The sequence below is a fragment of the Cantharellus anzutake genome (genome assembly GCF_015039405.1).
Source record: "Cantharellus anzutake strain C23 chromosome Unknown EI90scaffold_90, whole genome shotgun sequence".
Classification (NCBI taxonomy): Eukaryota; Fungi; Basidiomycota; class Agaricomycetes; order Cantharellales; family Hydnaceae; genus Cantharellus; species Cantharellus anzutake.
This window is the reverse complement of record NW_024067040.1, coordinates 129,353-145,317: the sequence shown is the minus strand read 5'-3', so window position 1 is coordinate 145,317 and position 15,965 is coordinate 129,353. Positions and strand designations below refer to the sequence as shown.

At 44.5% G+C, this 15,965-nt stretch overlaps 1 protein-coding gene across 1 annotated transcript; it reads right to left on the bottom strand.

The window, feature by feature from the left end:
- Positions 1 to 11,569: 11,569 nt before the first annotated feature.
- Positions 11,570 to 12,105, bottom strand: EI90DRAFT_3132592 (uncharacterized protein; the record flags this gene model as incomplete). Its single annotated transcript, XM_039064486.1, has 2 exons — positions 11,570 to 11,827; positions 11,881 to 12,105. 2 exons carry the CDS (start codon positions 12,103 to 12,105, stop codon positions 11,570 to 11,572), a joined length of 483 nt encoding a protein of 160 aa, XP_038910050.1.
- Between the last annotated feature and the right edge of the window lie 3,860 nt (positions 12,106 to 15,965).

Here is a 15,965-nt window from a genome sequence, read left to right as displayed (position 1 = left end):
CATGGAGATTTGTGTCTCTCTGTCAGGGACAGCTCCGAAAGCGGTGAAGTCCTGGCATGAGGGACCCGATGGGACAGATGTCAGCTGTGCGTAGCGGCGATCCCATCACAGGGGAGCATCCCTGACCACTTGGTCTGAAGTGGGAAGTTGAGAAGAAGGCTGCTTCTTCTGTTCCCACCCCAGGTGCTATTATATACATGCGGTCAGGGTCACGTGGGGGAAGCCACATCATCTCCACACACAGCTGGACCTCTCTGGGTATCTCCACGGGAGATCCCGAAGGTGTGCCGCTCTGTAGGTGGGGATGCATGCAGTGGGTGCGGTGATCGGGGGAGCGGTATTAGGTGTGTGATGATACATAGAGAAAAGGGAAGTCGACCATGGAATAGAAATAGAGACAAAGAAGAAAAAGGGAGAGGAGGAACAAGGAGTGGTAGCGGGGGGAGCGGAGTAGGGCAGGGTGGCACTGGGTGTGGCACTGGGTCAGACAGGGTGTGCCCTGACACTCTCTCCCGGTATTTGGAAGCTTTCGCTTCCCACCCCACAGCTTTTTGCAGCACGTTCCTCAGGAGTCCTGAGTGGTTTGAACTGGGACTTCACATAGGCAGCTTTGCCTAGTCTTTCCCAGGAGATGTTTCCCCTGTTCTCAGGGGAGTTGTAATCTTTTGTGAGATTTGTGATACTCAGGAGTTCCAAGAAATATTTCTTGGTTTTCTTTGCTTTTTCGTCAAGGTCTTTATGTACCTTGCCGCTTTTAAAGGCAGCTTCAGCCTGTTCATACCAGTGTACAAATGCTTTTCCATTCATGCTTGTCCACCAAGCATATGTGGTGTCATGCACCACTTCTGACCCCACTGTTCTCCTCATGGGGAAGTTGGGGTCAATTATTACGTTGATGGGAGCTTCAACTTTGCCGAACTTGTTGAGTTTGGCAGTCTCGTATAACATGTGGACACTTCCCTGCAGGGTAGCTTGCCAGACAGGGTCACCTGCCCATGGGGTGGTGGGATAGTCGGTGCCCTGCCCCTTGGTGCACTAGTCCCCACTTGGGGTCATGCCTCATGAGGCCTGGCACTGTATCCCCTCCCCCTGACCTGGGAGGCCCCCAACATAATGGGTTTGGCAGCGAGGTCTGCCAGTGCACGTGCCTCTTCGAGCTCATGTTTTAATATTTTGATCTCCCTCTTCTGGAGATTGACTTCTCTCTCTGTGTCTCTCAGAGAGGCAAAGATGCCTTTGGCATCTCTGCATGCTTTGTTGTATTTGCGCCTCCAATGGGCACAATTATTGCAGGCATCATCTGACACCCTTGAGTTGTGTCAGGGGATGACTCCTGGGTCCCCATGACCCTCCCCTATGGTCCACAGTCTCTGGTCTGGCCAGCCCTATCCAGGGCACAATCCTACTGTGGGTCAGAGATGAGAAGGAAGTTAACTTCTCATCTTCCCACAGTGGCCACAATAGATCGAAAACTTCCGGAGATATCTGGAAGTCACATGAGACCTGAGACCCAAGGTCCGGGCCATCCAGCTGCACTGAGCATCCGGCACAGGGCACGTGTGCGGGAAGTGCAACAGCCAGGTGTGGGCATGGGTGCAGGTGCAAGTGTGGGTGTGGATGTGGGTATGGGCTAGGTCAGGGTGTATGCCCTGACAAGTTGTCAGACTGTGCCTGTTTGGATGGCCTGGATGAGGAGCTGCTGTCGCTCCCTTGTCTCCCTCCTACAAGGGACTTCATCTCTCTCAACTCCTGATGGAGTTGACCTGTTTGGGCAGCTACTGCTGATGTGATAGCTGATTCCCAGCCTATGTTGGGCTGGGGGGTTGCTGGACCTGGGCCAAATTGGCCGATCCAGGGGGTCATCTGGCCAGGGAAGTTCCCTGGAGGGTAGGCCTGGGGTGGCAGCAGCAATTGCTGCCCCTGGAATGGTGCTTGTTGTGCCATTGGTGCAGTTTGCACCGCATTGTAGGAGAAATAATGGTCACACTATGGAAACCCATTATGGAAATATGCCAGATAAATCACAAAACCCCATATGACAAGTAGATATGAGGTAATAGAAGAACCTGAATTTTTACGAAATTTTACAAATTATTACAACTACATACGATAAAATGGAAGAAAGAAAATTAGCAAAAATACTTCAAGCTTAGCATCAACAAGATGGAATTCTCGGGGAAATTTATAGCAAATATTAAACCAAGAATTAGGACAATCGACCAAGATTTGACTATAAAAACAGCTAGAGAACCTCCATGGAAACTACTTTCCCACGTCTGCACACGTAGCCGAGGATGGAAGTACCACAGAACAAGGATTCCTCAGGAACTAATGCAAAATTCAAAGTCGTGTTTATAATAGGAAATGTAGATGTCCCCCAAACGGACCCAATGAAAGTAATTACAGGGAAAACTACCCATAAATGATGGAGATATGTGTCAGAACCATGCGAATCTTCGCTGAGGGTAGCCGTAGGCGACTGAGCATTGCCTGCTAGTGATACAGGCATCCTATACACGACCGAGCTTCAGCGAGGAATAACCTCACCGATCTTGAGGCCGAGGCTACTTAGGCAAGTGAGCCGGGATTTTGGCTTCAACGACTTGAGGAGGAGCGTTGCGCCTCGTTCTCGACGTGGTCCCAATACTTCAGAAGGTCAGAGGTCTTACGGGAACAGAAGTAAGCTTAGGGGTGAATGTCTAGTTGATTTCGAACTACAGTACAAGCATTAGTTACAAGCTGTATATAAGCGCTAGGGAACTGAATAGGGAATAAGTCGCCAGATCTTGCGGAGATTGCGGGCAGAGAAAAGAAGAAGGAAAACAAACAAGGAGCACGTTGCAAGGGGGCAAGGGATCTACCACCCTAACGAGAAAGAGAGGGGGCCACGGAGTTGGTAGTGCTCAGGGGAGGTTCGGATGAAGAGGAGGGGGGGGGGAAATGGTCCGGGTGCGATGTGATAAAAATGAAAAACTCGTAAATCTCACTAGAAATCAAACTAATGGGAACTCTGTCCCTGCACTATGTCTTGAGCCTCTTTGGCTTCGTATTCGCCGCTCTGGGCACTGGTAACGTCTGCTAAAACTTCATGTTCGTTGGGGAGCACCTCTCTCTGTTTGGGGGAGTCCTTTTTTGTAAATACAGGAAAGAGGGTAACTATAAATATGAAAGAAATACGTGGAAATCCGAATGATCCGACGGGTTTAGGACGGAAACAGATCCACAAGGAACACTTAAGAAAAAAAAGCAATATCAAAGAAATATTGACGTTGTTAAGGAATAAAGAACCATGGCGATCGCCTCAACCGCTGAACCAAATCCGTCGCTCGTAAAATCGTTCGACTTGTGTTGACAAGGGCTTTCCAACGATACCAAATTCGTCCAGATCGGTGGAGAACTGATGGAGATATGGAGGAAGCGGTGGAATATGCGGGTGACTGTTACCCAATTTGGAAACTGATGGTTGTCCGTGGTCAGGAATGGCTTGAAAAAATCGAAAAATATGGGAAACATGGAAGGGGTATCTGGAACAGTGGTAGATGTGTTTTGGAAGTGGAATGCTTGACGTGGGTGGTAGAATCGCGATAATCGGCTCGTTTGTGTGGTACCGGCTGTGCCTGCCTACAATGTGTTTAAGACAGCGAAGGTCAAACGTGACCTTTGCCGTGAGATAACAAGGTGTGGCGAAACATGGGACAAGGGTCACGGTGCTCTGCGCTGAAGGAGTGGAGCTGGATCACCTTATGTAACCAGTTTCCTATGTCCAATAACGATATTAGAGTTTGTGCTGATTTGCATACTGACCGTGTTTTGGTTGCCAAATATATAATTGTTCACTGTCTAAACAATAATAAACACCCCCCAATGATCTCACCTGACATATAGATCGTCTATGGATAAAATTCTATATTGACTTTACTATGATTTCTAGTCAATATTACACCTAGATATACCACTTTTCAGTAGGACATGATTTTCCTGATAATTTACTGAAGGAAAACTACTAATAAAATAATTCCGCAATAAATGTTACTCAATACAGGAGTGACCAAACTGCTCTTTCTATCGCTTAGAGTGCATGCTAGTTATCTAGCAGGTTCAGGATCGCTCACTTTTCTCCTGTGGTGTGATAACCAAGTATTGCTGAGAGATTATTCAATTAAGAAGTCCCTCCACCAAATTCTCACTAATTCTCACTATGACACTTTTGTTCAGCTGTGTCTAACTGACCCTAACTCACGCTTAGAGTGATGTGTTAGTTTTATATTAGCTAACAACTAATATTTGCTTTTATCTTTTGGAGCAAATGAACCAACCACTGGTGAGGAGAATTAAACTTTTATTTCTACCTGAGATTTGAGAGGGGGCAGAAGCGGCGGCCTTTTATGCTTTTCAGAGGCCTCTCTACTCCCACGCCTCGCACTAGTTACATGTGCTACATTTGTATTATAGATAGTTCTAGAATGATATAGGGGCTTGGGCTGTGTAAGCTTAATAATGGACTTAGGACATGACTCAGCAATAAGTAATTCAGTTCTTTGTCTTTTGGGCCGATCTTAGCGGGGTCTTGTAGCGCTAAAGCTATGCTCTACACCGCCTTAATTACGAATGGTTATCTTTAGAAATGACTCGGCTATAAAGGAACTTTCTAGACTGTTCTCTAATTCACCCCTTTTTGTGAAGCCACATCATTACTAATGTTCTAGAGCTTTCCCAATTAATTAACTGATCCGCGGACTTCTGAATCACTTTATGCTTATGATTCGAGATCCAGATCATCAATCATTTCTTTGTTCTGATTTATTTGAGCTTAAAATCAAAAAGTTTTGATGAATCATGGGAAAATATACAAGATCTGGTTTTTTAGCATTTTCTCCTCTTCTGATGCGATCAAAAACTGTCCGCCCGCGTCGGGGAATGCTCTGTCATATGGTATTCGGTCCGCCAGACTTCCGGGCGCCAATATATTTCCCTTGAGTCACATTACTTTTTATAAGAATTAGCAAATAAATATATATGAATTATAAGGTATTTCGCCGTTTGAGCGATATCTCCGTCAGTTTCGAAGCTTTTAGAATGAAACAAAACCGTGGATAAAGTTTAAAAACAGTCCTTTCAGATGGTAAAAAGATTACAGTCAAAAGTTTACTGGTTCCCGAGATATTCACATTTCTTTCCCAATGTTCCTTCTTATTCTGCCATCTATGTGCTATTTTCTTGTTGTAGGGATATATTCTTTGAATATTACACCTATGCCAGGTTCTAGGCATGCTTGTAGTAGATTAAATCTCATGCTACATGGGTGTAGATAATTTATAATGATTTTTTAATGTTTGTCCAGTTTCATAAAGATTATGAGATCTGTTAAACATCTGAACTTGTCACCTTTTTGTTGACTATTCTGATAGATCATTGTTTTATTCTTTGAATATTATTTCTCCTACAGCGCCGCTAGGCCGTTCAACGACAATTAGGAGAGGGGTCGTGGAGAGGTGGCGGGAAGTGGTTAGGTGGCGACGGGTGGCAAGCGGAGTGTGCAGGGAGTGTTTGGGCATGGGAGAAGGTTGGGGAGGAGGTCGTCTGACCCTGGGGAATGCCAGATCATGACAATATGACTGAAACCCCCAGAAACAGAAAACGAGGTGTAAGGAGTGGTAACCCCACCCTTTATCCATTATCTTCATTCTATATGCATCTCATAATAAACATGTATATACAATGTATATACAATAACGTGGGATTTGGGAAAAGGAATGGAACTCCTTTTCCTCCCCATCGTTGATAATTAAAGCTCCATACAGCTCAACTTTATTGATGACCTGAGGATTGAGGAGAACTGGGGTTGGAACCTACACCAACCCCTTACACAAGGACAACATTTAAAAAGCAAGCGCGAAGAACAACCAGTAACGACTGAGACGAGCTTGATAGCCCATTAGAAAGGAAGGGATCTAATCTTAATCCACCCAAATTTTCATAATAAAAGGATCACGCATTAACGAGATATCCAATAATGGGAACAGTGACATCAAAAGTCCAGACTCAGGGAAAAGACGATGTTTACGAAGGATCCATAATTAAAATATACAACGAAATTTACACGGAAATTATGAAAAATAGGGAACTATAGTTATGCAAATTTTCAGCCCAAATGGTCCAGCCGTTGTAAAGTTATACCAATGATGGGAATATAGAAATCCGCTGAAGGAGAGAATGAAGGAAGGTCAGTTGGGAGGTTCAAACGAGACCACCACCAAGCTGTTCCCTGGTTCTTTAGTTAGGATGGGGAAGTGTACTAGTGTTATTTGTTGTAAATGAAGTACCAATCCGAGTGTTTTGGCTAATTCTATTTTTATGGGTTAGTTTTAAAGTTCCTGGGAATTGACTTACAGATAAACCGAGCCCTGCGGAGCTGTTTCTTTATTGAAATTTCTTAATTTGTCTAGGTGTAATTCTGTGTAGCGTTGTTTAATTTGGATGTAAACTTGAATTTAATCTTCTACTTGGTGAAGTTTCAAAGATTCTATTCAGTTAATGAATTTGGATGGTGTCTGGAGTGTCCCTTGAGTTCGTTTTATTTTTGTCTTTATTTTATCGCTTGTTTTAACAGTAGCAAAATAACTGTTTTGTGTTTACACTTTGGAATCTGGAGTGTTAACCAGCTCTCCTCTTGAAATATCTACTTAATATTTCTCTCCTTAATTGCTGCCTTTTACTACAGTGGCAATCTTAACTGTATATCACTTTTTCGCACTGGAGTGACAACCAGAAATGCTTGAGAAAAATAATACTCTATTTTCTTACTTCTCTAAGGGGGGCGAAAAGTCGCAGAAAGGGTCTCCCTTTTATACTCCTTGGGTCGCCTTCCTTTTTCACGCTCTACCTTCTATTTACAGGATTTATTTACAGTGTATTTTTCTCAAACTGAATAAAAAGTGAAATTTTCACACTATAGTTCCACTGCGCTTTGCTGCGCTGAACTGCGGCTCTACTGCGGTCAGACTGCGCCTGGAATCCTTATTGTCCTTCCTCGCCTAAGCTATTTTAATGGTTAATTAGAATTTGTCTGCGCCGCATTTGCCGCAGTTCCCTATTTCAAATTCCCCATATTTCCCATTAAGTTCGCTATGACTCGGTCATACTGAATTCAAACCTCGCATTACTATGCGTGCGACTGTGCTGAGACCTTCAGCTGATTTATTCCAATTTTATTTAGTGACATTTAGTTAAAATGAGACTGAAATGATAAATGAGTGAATTATTCAGGTTTAAAACTGAAAGAAAAAGTTGCTAGTAATCAAGAATTACTCAAACGAATGTGTTATAGCTCTCTACTTCATTAGAACATCGTTCCCTAAAATTCCCGCCATGGTCCGTCGTAGTTTAGTAGTTTTTCGTGAATTTCGTTCATATTCCCTGATTCCCCTTTGTATTATCACATCCTAATCCTCCATATGTATTGTTCGTTGTTATAGTAGGTCGTCCTCGAAGATATCATATTTTTATGTATTTTATTTAGGGCTCTAGACCTCTTGAAGCTGTCTTCCCGCGTGTTTTCAGGTTTCTAACTTCATGTCCTTGTATCTCATTCATTTCTGGATGTTTTCTCACGTTCTTGGTATCATAAATTTTCATTTATTCCCACCTTTCCAATGGTACTAAGGTTGTGTCCTATTTCCCTGTATTCGTTGAGTTAGCAAAGTTTCGCGCACACATTCGGTAATCACGTGCGTCGTTCCCATAGTTGTTCGTATGCGGGAGCCGTTTTCGTTTAGTTGTTTGGGATTTATGATATGCGTGGGTGTTTATTTCTTTCATATGGGCTTCTGTGATTTATTTCAGATTTTTCCCTCATGATCTAAGGTTGTTTTGCACTTTTCGTGCTTTGTTTTGACCGGGCTCTTCCTTATTTGGACGGAAATTGGTCTTCGCGATCTGCCGAAGTGCGGATCTCGGTTCCGACGGCCGGTTCCCTGCGCATCGCCACCCTCACGTGTCATTACACATGATGCGGATTCCTATATTCCCGTCATGGGTATAACTTCACAACGGCTGGACCGTTTGGGCTGAGAATTTGCATAACTATTTTTAATAATTTCCGTGTAAATTTTGTTGTATGTTTTAATTATGGATCCTACGCAATCATCGTCTTGTCCCTGAGCTCGGACTTTTGATGTCGCTATTCCCGTTATTGGATTTCTCATTAACGCATGATCCTTTTATTATGGAAATTTGGGAGGATTAAGAGTAGATCCCTTCCTTTCTAATGGGCTATCAAGCTTGTCTCGGTCGTTACTAGTTAATCTTCGCGCTTGCTTTTTAGACATTGTCCTCGTTTTGCAGGAGTTTTAGTCATATCTCCGTCGTTTATGGGTAGTTTCCCCTGTAATTACTCTCATTGGTTCCGTTTGGGTGACATCTACATTTCCTATTATAAACACGACTTTGACTTTTGCATTAGTTCCTGAGGAATCTTTGTTCCGTGGTACTTCCATCCTTGCTACGTGTGCGGACGTGGGAAAGTAGTTTCCGTGGAGGTTCTCTGATTATTTTTATAGTCAAATCTTGGTCGATTGTCCTAATTCTTGGTTTAATATTTGCTATAAATTCCCCCGAGAATTCCGTCTCGTTGATGGTAAGCTTGAAGTATTTTTGTTATTTTTCTTTCTTTCGATTTATCGTGTATAGTCATAATAATTCGTAAAAATTCGTAAAATTCGTTAAAATTCAGGTCCTTCTATGTTCTCATATCTACTTGTCGTATGAGGTTTTGTGATTTATCTGGCATATTTCCATAATGGGTTTCCATAGTGTGGCCGTTATTTCTCCTACACCACATCATGTTTAATGACACGTGAGGGTGGCAATGCGAAGGGAACTGGCCATCGGAACTGAGATCTGCACTTTGGCAGATCATGAAGACCAATTTCCATCCAAATAAGGAAGAGCCTGGTCAAAACAAAGCACGGAAAGTGCAAAACAACCTTAGATCATGAGGGAAAAATCTGAAATAAATCACGGAAGCCCATATGAAGGATATAAACACCCACACATACCATAAATCCTGAACAATTAAACAGAAACAGCACCCGCATACGAACGACTACAGGAATGATGCACGTGATTACCGAATGTGTGTGCGAACTTTTGTTAACTCGACGAATACCAGGAAATAGAACACAACCTTAGTACCATTGGAAAGGTGGGAATAAATGAAAATTTATGATACCAAGAACGTAAAAAACTATCCAGAAATGAATGAGATACAAGGACATGAAGTTAGAAACCTGAAAACGTGGGGGAAGACAGCTTCAAGAGGTCCAGAGCCCTAAATTAAATACATAAAAATATGATATCTTCCAGGACAACCTACTATAACAACGAACAATACATATGGAGGATTAGGATGTGATAATACAAAGGGGAATCAGGGGAGATGAACGAAATCCATGAAAACCACTAAACTATGATGGACCATGGTGGGAATTTTGGGGAACAATATTCTAATGAAGTGGAGAGCTATAATACATTCGTTTGAGTAATTCTTGACTACTAGCAACTTTTTCTTTCGGTTCTAAACCTGAATAATTCACTCATTTACCATTTCAAGTCTCATTTTAACTAAATGTTGCTGGATATAAATCAGCTGAAGGTCTCAGTGCAGCCATATGCATAGTAATGCGAAGTTTGAATTCAGAATCACCGAGTCATAGCGAATTTAATGGTAAATATGAGGAATTTGAAATAGGAAACTGTGACAAATGCAGTGCAGTCAAGTTCTAATTAACCATTAAAATAGTTTAGGTGAGGAAGGACAATAAGGGTTCTAGGCGCAGTCTGACTGCAGTAGAGCCGCAGTTCAGCGCAGCAGAGCACAGTAGAACTATAGCGTGAAAATTTCATTTTTTATTCAGTTTGAGAAAAATACACTGTAAATAAATCCTGTAAATACGAGGAAGAGCGTGAAAAAGGAAGGTGACCCAAGGAGTATAAAAGGGAGACCCTTTCTGCGACTTTTCGCCCCCTCAGAGAAGTAAGAAAATAGAGTATTATTTTTCTCAAGCATTTCTGGTTGTCACTCCAGCACGAAAAAGTGATATACAGTTAAGATTGCCACTGTAGTAAAAGGCAGCAATTAAGGAGAGAAATATTAAGTAGATATTTCAACAGGAGAGCTGGTTAACACTCCAGATTTCAAAGTGTAAACACAAAACAGTTATTTTGCTACTGTTAAAACAAGCAATAAAATAAGACAAAAATAAAACAAACTCAAGGGATACTCCAGACACAATCTAAATCCATTAACTGAGTAGAATCTTTGAAACTTCACCAAGTAGAAGATTTAATTCAAGTTAAAATCCAAATTAAACAACTCTACACAGAATTACACCCAGACAAATTAAGAAATTACAATAGAGGAACAGCTCTGCAGGGCTTGGTTTATCTGTAAGTCAATTCTCAGAAACTTTTAGACTAATTCATAAAATAGAATTAGCCAAAACACTCAGATTGGTACTATAATTACAACAAATATTACTTGTACACTTCCCCATCCTAACTAAAGAACCAGGGAACAGCTTGGTGGTGGTCTCGTTTGAACCTCCCAACTGACCTTCCTTCATTCTCTCCTTCAAAATTGGTGGTCCTTACAGGGGTCGAACCTGTGACTGGTATCTCCACAAGAGATCCCAGGAGTGCCTGGTGTGTGGGAGGTTGCCTGGCATGTCCAGGTCTGGGCATGCCGTACTGCAGCTGGGTCAATAGTACATTGATAAAAGGGAAGTTGTCCATGTAATAAGGAAAGAAGAAAGAAGGGAGAAAAGAGAGGAAAGAAGGAAAAGAGAGAGAGAAAGAGGGAAAGGGGGAAAGAGAGAAGAAGGAGGAGGTAGGGGAGGAGTGGGTAGTGGGGGACCGGGTCAGGTGGGGCCAGGTCAGGCAGGTGTGCCCTGACAATGACCTTGTTATCTACATGATCATGGCCAATAATTATAGAGAGGATTGCCTGTTGGAAAGCACAATGTTCCTGCCTGGTCACTTGGGAGATTATTGAGATACCCCCCACAAAACAGTTAGTGGAGATTGGTGGTTGTGCAATGAAACGACAATCGATTTCCTGGACCCCAAGTAAGTTTTTGAGCCAATCAGTTGGGTGATCCCAAAAGAACTTGTGGATACCGTGGAGAATGTCTTGCTTCAGGGCTCGGCCCCAAGTCCCTCCCAGCAAGGATCCTCGAATGCACCAGACAGACCCAGTGGGAGTTTTTTCACTTGAGAAAATTCATAAACTGAGGCTGTGGGATGCTTGCTGCGGACTTCTCTGAGTGCAGAAAGAATTGTTTCTCCTGTCCGGACCTCAAAACACTCATGTTTCCCCAAGTGGCTGAAAGTGGCTGAACAGACCAGACAGCTGAAGCTTCGAGCACCAACAACAAGGAGCTGCTCCTCAAGGTCAGCAATCCAAGCCATCAAAATGGCGATACAGGAGCAAATGTGCCCATCTGGAGAGGGCACATGGAAGTATCCCCTGCGATCAGTCCTCAAGAACACGTCTCATACAGTTGTAAAATAGTCACTGGCCAAGTATTCCTGGAATAGCCTTTTGTTCAGTTTTATTTCCAGGGAAAGGAGTTTTGGGAAATTTACAGATTGGGACCTTGGCAAGCAAGAGCCAGGCACACATGTTATGCTTCCAACAGACATTTTTACTGATGTTCCCAAGTGAGATGTAAATGGCATGCATCTTCTTGTCCCCAGTAAAGCTCGTTAAGTGGGTCCAATCAGATGCAAGGATTATCCCAAGAATAGTGGATCCTTCATCAAGCAGTGACTATGAGTTGATGAATTTTATTTCAGTAGGGGCATTATGCAGTTTGGACCTACTTGCTGAAAGTGCCACTCATTTCCCATCATCATCTCTGAATAAACCTGGGCCCCATCTGAACTAAACACCCATGAGGGTGCATATGCCATATCCCCATCAAAGTCAGGATTCTGGAATAGGAAGTGTGCAAATTCCACAGGATCACGCCAGTAGAGTGTTTGTGGCTCATCGGGTGCTTCCTTGAGGGTTACTGTATCAGATTTCCATGAAGGTGGGCCTGGCATCGTCTTTACCTGTTTGTCAGAGACTGGATGTGGGACGAAGGAAACATCCCCATGGTGGAGGGCTTTGGCCTCAGTGACTTAGACCAGGAGTGCTGTGCCTAGTTACATGTCTGTGCCCTAATTTACTAACTGGCAATGAGAACTAGAAGAGGCAAACTCTAGTCGATTTTATCACTAGGGTGTAACCTGTTAGAGATGGGCGGAAACGGACGACTCCGGAGTGGAATCGGAGACTTAGCGTGGAGGGACCTTGGCCTCAGCGACTCAAGTGGAGCGCTGTGCCATTGCTGTTTGTCCATTTGGTCCTTAATTTCACAGTAGGTGAGCAGGAAGTCTCTTGGGGGCATTTCAGGTCGATTTCGGACTGAAACCAGACGAGTATGTACAAGCGCCGATATATATATAAGGAAGGGGCAAAAGCACAAGGAGAAACAAAGGGCGACCGAATCGGAACGAAGACGTCCGAACGGGAACAAAGGGTTAGAGGGAGCGGAGCGGTACCGAAGGTCATAGGGCAAGACCTGTGATACATCCGAAAGGAGGTAGAGTGGGCGAGGCCCAGAGGGGCAGGAGGATGAGGGGAAGTGGGGGTGATGACTAACTGGCTAGAATAGAAGGAAGCAGTAGTCCAAATAGGGATGAGGGGGAATTGCGAGAAATACATTACAAACGGCGAGAGTGCCGGAGGCAGTCCGCGAAGCTCGGGGGTTGCGGAGCTTACGGAGGTTACGGAGGCAGGGTTGGAAGTCCGAGGAATATTGGCAATGGTGTTTACGTAGTATGAGGTCACCAATGCAATGGACTAAGACCGAGGTGGAGTCAAAGTCCGAGGTATGGACTATGACGGAGGCTCGGAGTAAGGTACGAACGGTGTCCGAGTGTGAAGTACGGAACAGCGGTGGATGGTCGTAACTTGGCGGAAGGGTGGCGGAGGAGTGACGGAGGAAGGAGAGAGGGGACAGGTAAGGAAGAGTAGTCAGGTCCGAAGGTGGATATCGGAACGGACGGAGAAAGCGTAGGGGATGACGGGAGGGTGGAGGTGTGGTGAGGGGGGAGCGGAGTTGTAGGAAGGGTGGCGAGTAGGGCGATGTTCGGTCCGAGATGAGTATCGGAACGGACGGAGAAGGGGTCGGAGAGGTAAGAGGAGGGGTGTGTTGCCAAGACCGAAGGTGAGTATCGGAAAGGCAGCAGTAGGTTATGACTCCGGAGGTGAAGAGGGTGGAGGTCCGGAAGTCGGGTCGGGGTCGGGTATGCATGGATATGACATAACCTATCTACAAGTTATGTATATATATAGTTACATAGAGGGCAGGCCCATGAATGGCAGGACCAAGTGGAGTGGAGCTAATGGAGTTATATGTTAGCCGACTGAATATTACCAACGAGTCAGGTTATGGGGTTAGTGGAGTGGTGGGCTATAACCCAGGAACAGAAAGGAGGGATTGGCCTGAAGGTAGGCCTGCAGGGCAAGCAAGTGAATTGCCCAGCAGAGGTGGGGGTGCGCTAGCAGATGTTGGAGCTGTCCAGAGGCCTTCAGGACTCCATACTTAGGTAATATATTGGATTGAGGGGGTGGTGACCATCAAGGGAGTCGGAGGTGATTGTGGATTACAGAGGCTCCGAGGTTAGTGACAAAGGAGCAGAGGTAATCCAGAAGGACTGGAGGTAGTGGAGGATGATGGCCATGGATGTGTCAGGGGATGACTCCCAGGTCCCCATGACCCTCCCCTATGGTCCACAGCCTACTGGTGTAACCAGCCCTATCCAGGGCACAACCTACTGTGGGTAAGAAGATGAGAAGGAAGCTAACTTCTCATCTTCCCACAGTGGCCACAATATCAGGCAAACTTCCGGGGATACCCGGAAGTCACATGAGGGGGTGGGAACCGGGCCTGGAACATGCAGTGCGTGGAGCATGCACAGATGCGGGAAGCACAGCGGGCAGACATGGGTCCGGATCCGGGTCCGGGTCCGGGCTAGTCAGGGTGTGTTCCCTGACAGGATGGATATGACACTGTTCGTACATTGAAGCTGCATCTTTCCAGCTTGGCGGCCGAGGATGGTTCATCACCTAATCTCCAGATAATGTGGTAGCTTTCAGCGATCAATTGTCTGGAATGTTATGCTCACGCACCCATTTGAGTGGGAGGGCCCTTGATCGCTGCTAGTGCTGGTATCTGGGGTTCCATCGCTGTGATTGTTATCATTGTTAAGAGGCAATCGATTGCAGGGAGATTGATTGGGAGGACCATTGGAATTATGCTGAGCACTTCTTGCCTCTGTAGCTCTGCGGGCCTCCTCAGCCTTCATGTAACATGGGGAGCTCTTACAGATGTGATTTGTAAGGCCACCACCCTGCATATGGCACTTTTCAAGCACCACAGACAGTGTATTGTGTTTTGAACCAGGAGAAACTGAGACATAATCGACGGGATCAATAGCTTCGATCAATTGGGAGGCCATGGCTACAGCTGCTGCGCTTTTTGAACTGCCCATAGATTAAACGAGCAGAATCAATGGAGTTAATGGATTGGCTTCAATCAATTCCAAATATGAGTCCACCCCATCAATTTTTTTCCTATCATCTGATTCAACATGTCCAAGTGCACAAGCACAGCATCAACCCAAAAGAAAGACCCAAAAAATGTCACAGAGCCTGCTATACCCCCTCCCATATCAGAAGTGTCCAAGTCAAACAGGAGCGCTGCAGCAAGCAAGGCCTGGGAGGTTCGACATGCAAAGGCAGCTGCCACACAGCTCACTTCTACCCAATCAGGTTTACAAGAAATGCAGAAAGTGGGTTCTATGAATGGCCGAAGTGGCAGAAGGTAGGGAAGTCCCTTGTTTCTAAGTATGGACTAGCGAGGTTACATGGCACCGATGTCTAGCAAGTAATTCAGTAGTCCAGTCTGCCCATCTATGAGCAGCAGTGGCCCCATTGTTATAAAAATGGGGCCTAATTGGCCCATTTCTATAGCGTTTGGGTGCAGGAGAAGGCCGTGACATTGAGAGAGTGTTACAGTTAATGTAACAGAAGTTATAACAGTGGAGTTTACAATAACATGGACAGGAGTGTTTTTGAGTAGTAATTGTTGGTTTGGTTGTTATTATTTACATGTCACGTGATATTGTACTGCATAGAGCCCATAAGAGGCTAAAAATGGGAAAATCCCATTTCCATAACACCCATGGACAATCCAAGACCGGTATAAACATTTGAAACCACCTTCCATAGTTGCGGTGAGTTCATTCCCACTTGATATCACTGAATATTATCTCAATTGCAGTTCAACAGGAAGCAAGTAGGTCAATTTGTTATGTATAAATTCTGTTATTGATTGTCGTTCAAAGTGAATGAGAAAGAAACCAAGGTAACATCATCAAAACAGGTTATTTCCTATGAACCAAGCATGAATACTCATTCTTCTTAATCACTTTGCAGTATCACCACAATCCTGACGAAACCTCCATTCCACACTCCCAGCCGCAATTGCCCTTTGTTCCTCAAACTCCGGACTCCCTGAATAGACCTGAAAGTAGGCAAATGTATTGTCCGTTATTTTTTGGTATTATGTAATAATTGTCATCTGCTTCACTGTGCACCAGTGAATGACTTCATGCATGTGCCTGATCATTCAACACAATATTAAAACTAATTTCTCTTTTCAAAAGTTGGTTCTCAGTGATTCGAACCTGAGTGGTGGGATGCCCATGGACTCTCAACCACATTCACACTTTCCCTCGGAATCGCCGAGCCTGAGCATTCAGTCTCAGTCGAATGAACATGGATGTAGGTCAGTTGGTTGATCACTAATTTTGGTTTCACAAATTGCAATGTGCTCAGTAGTGCATGGCTTGAC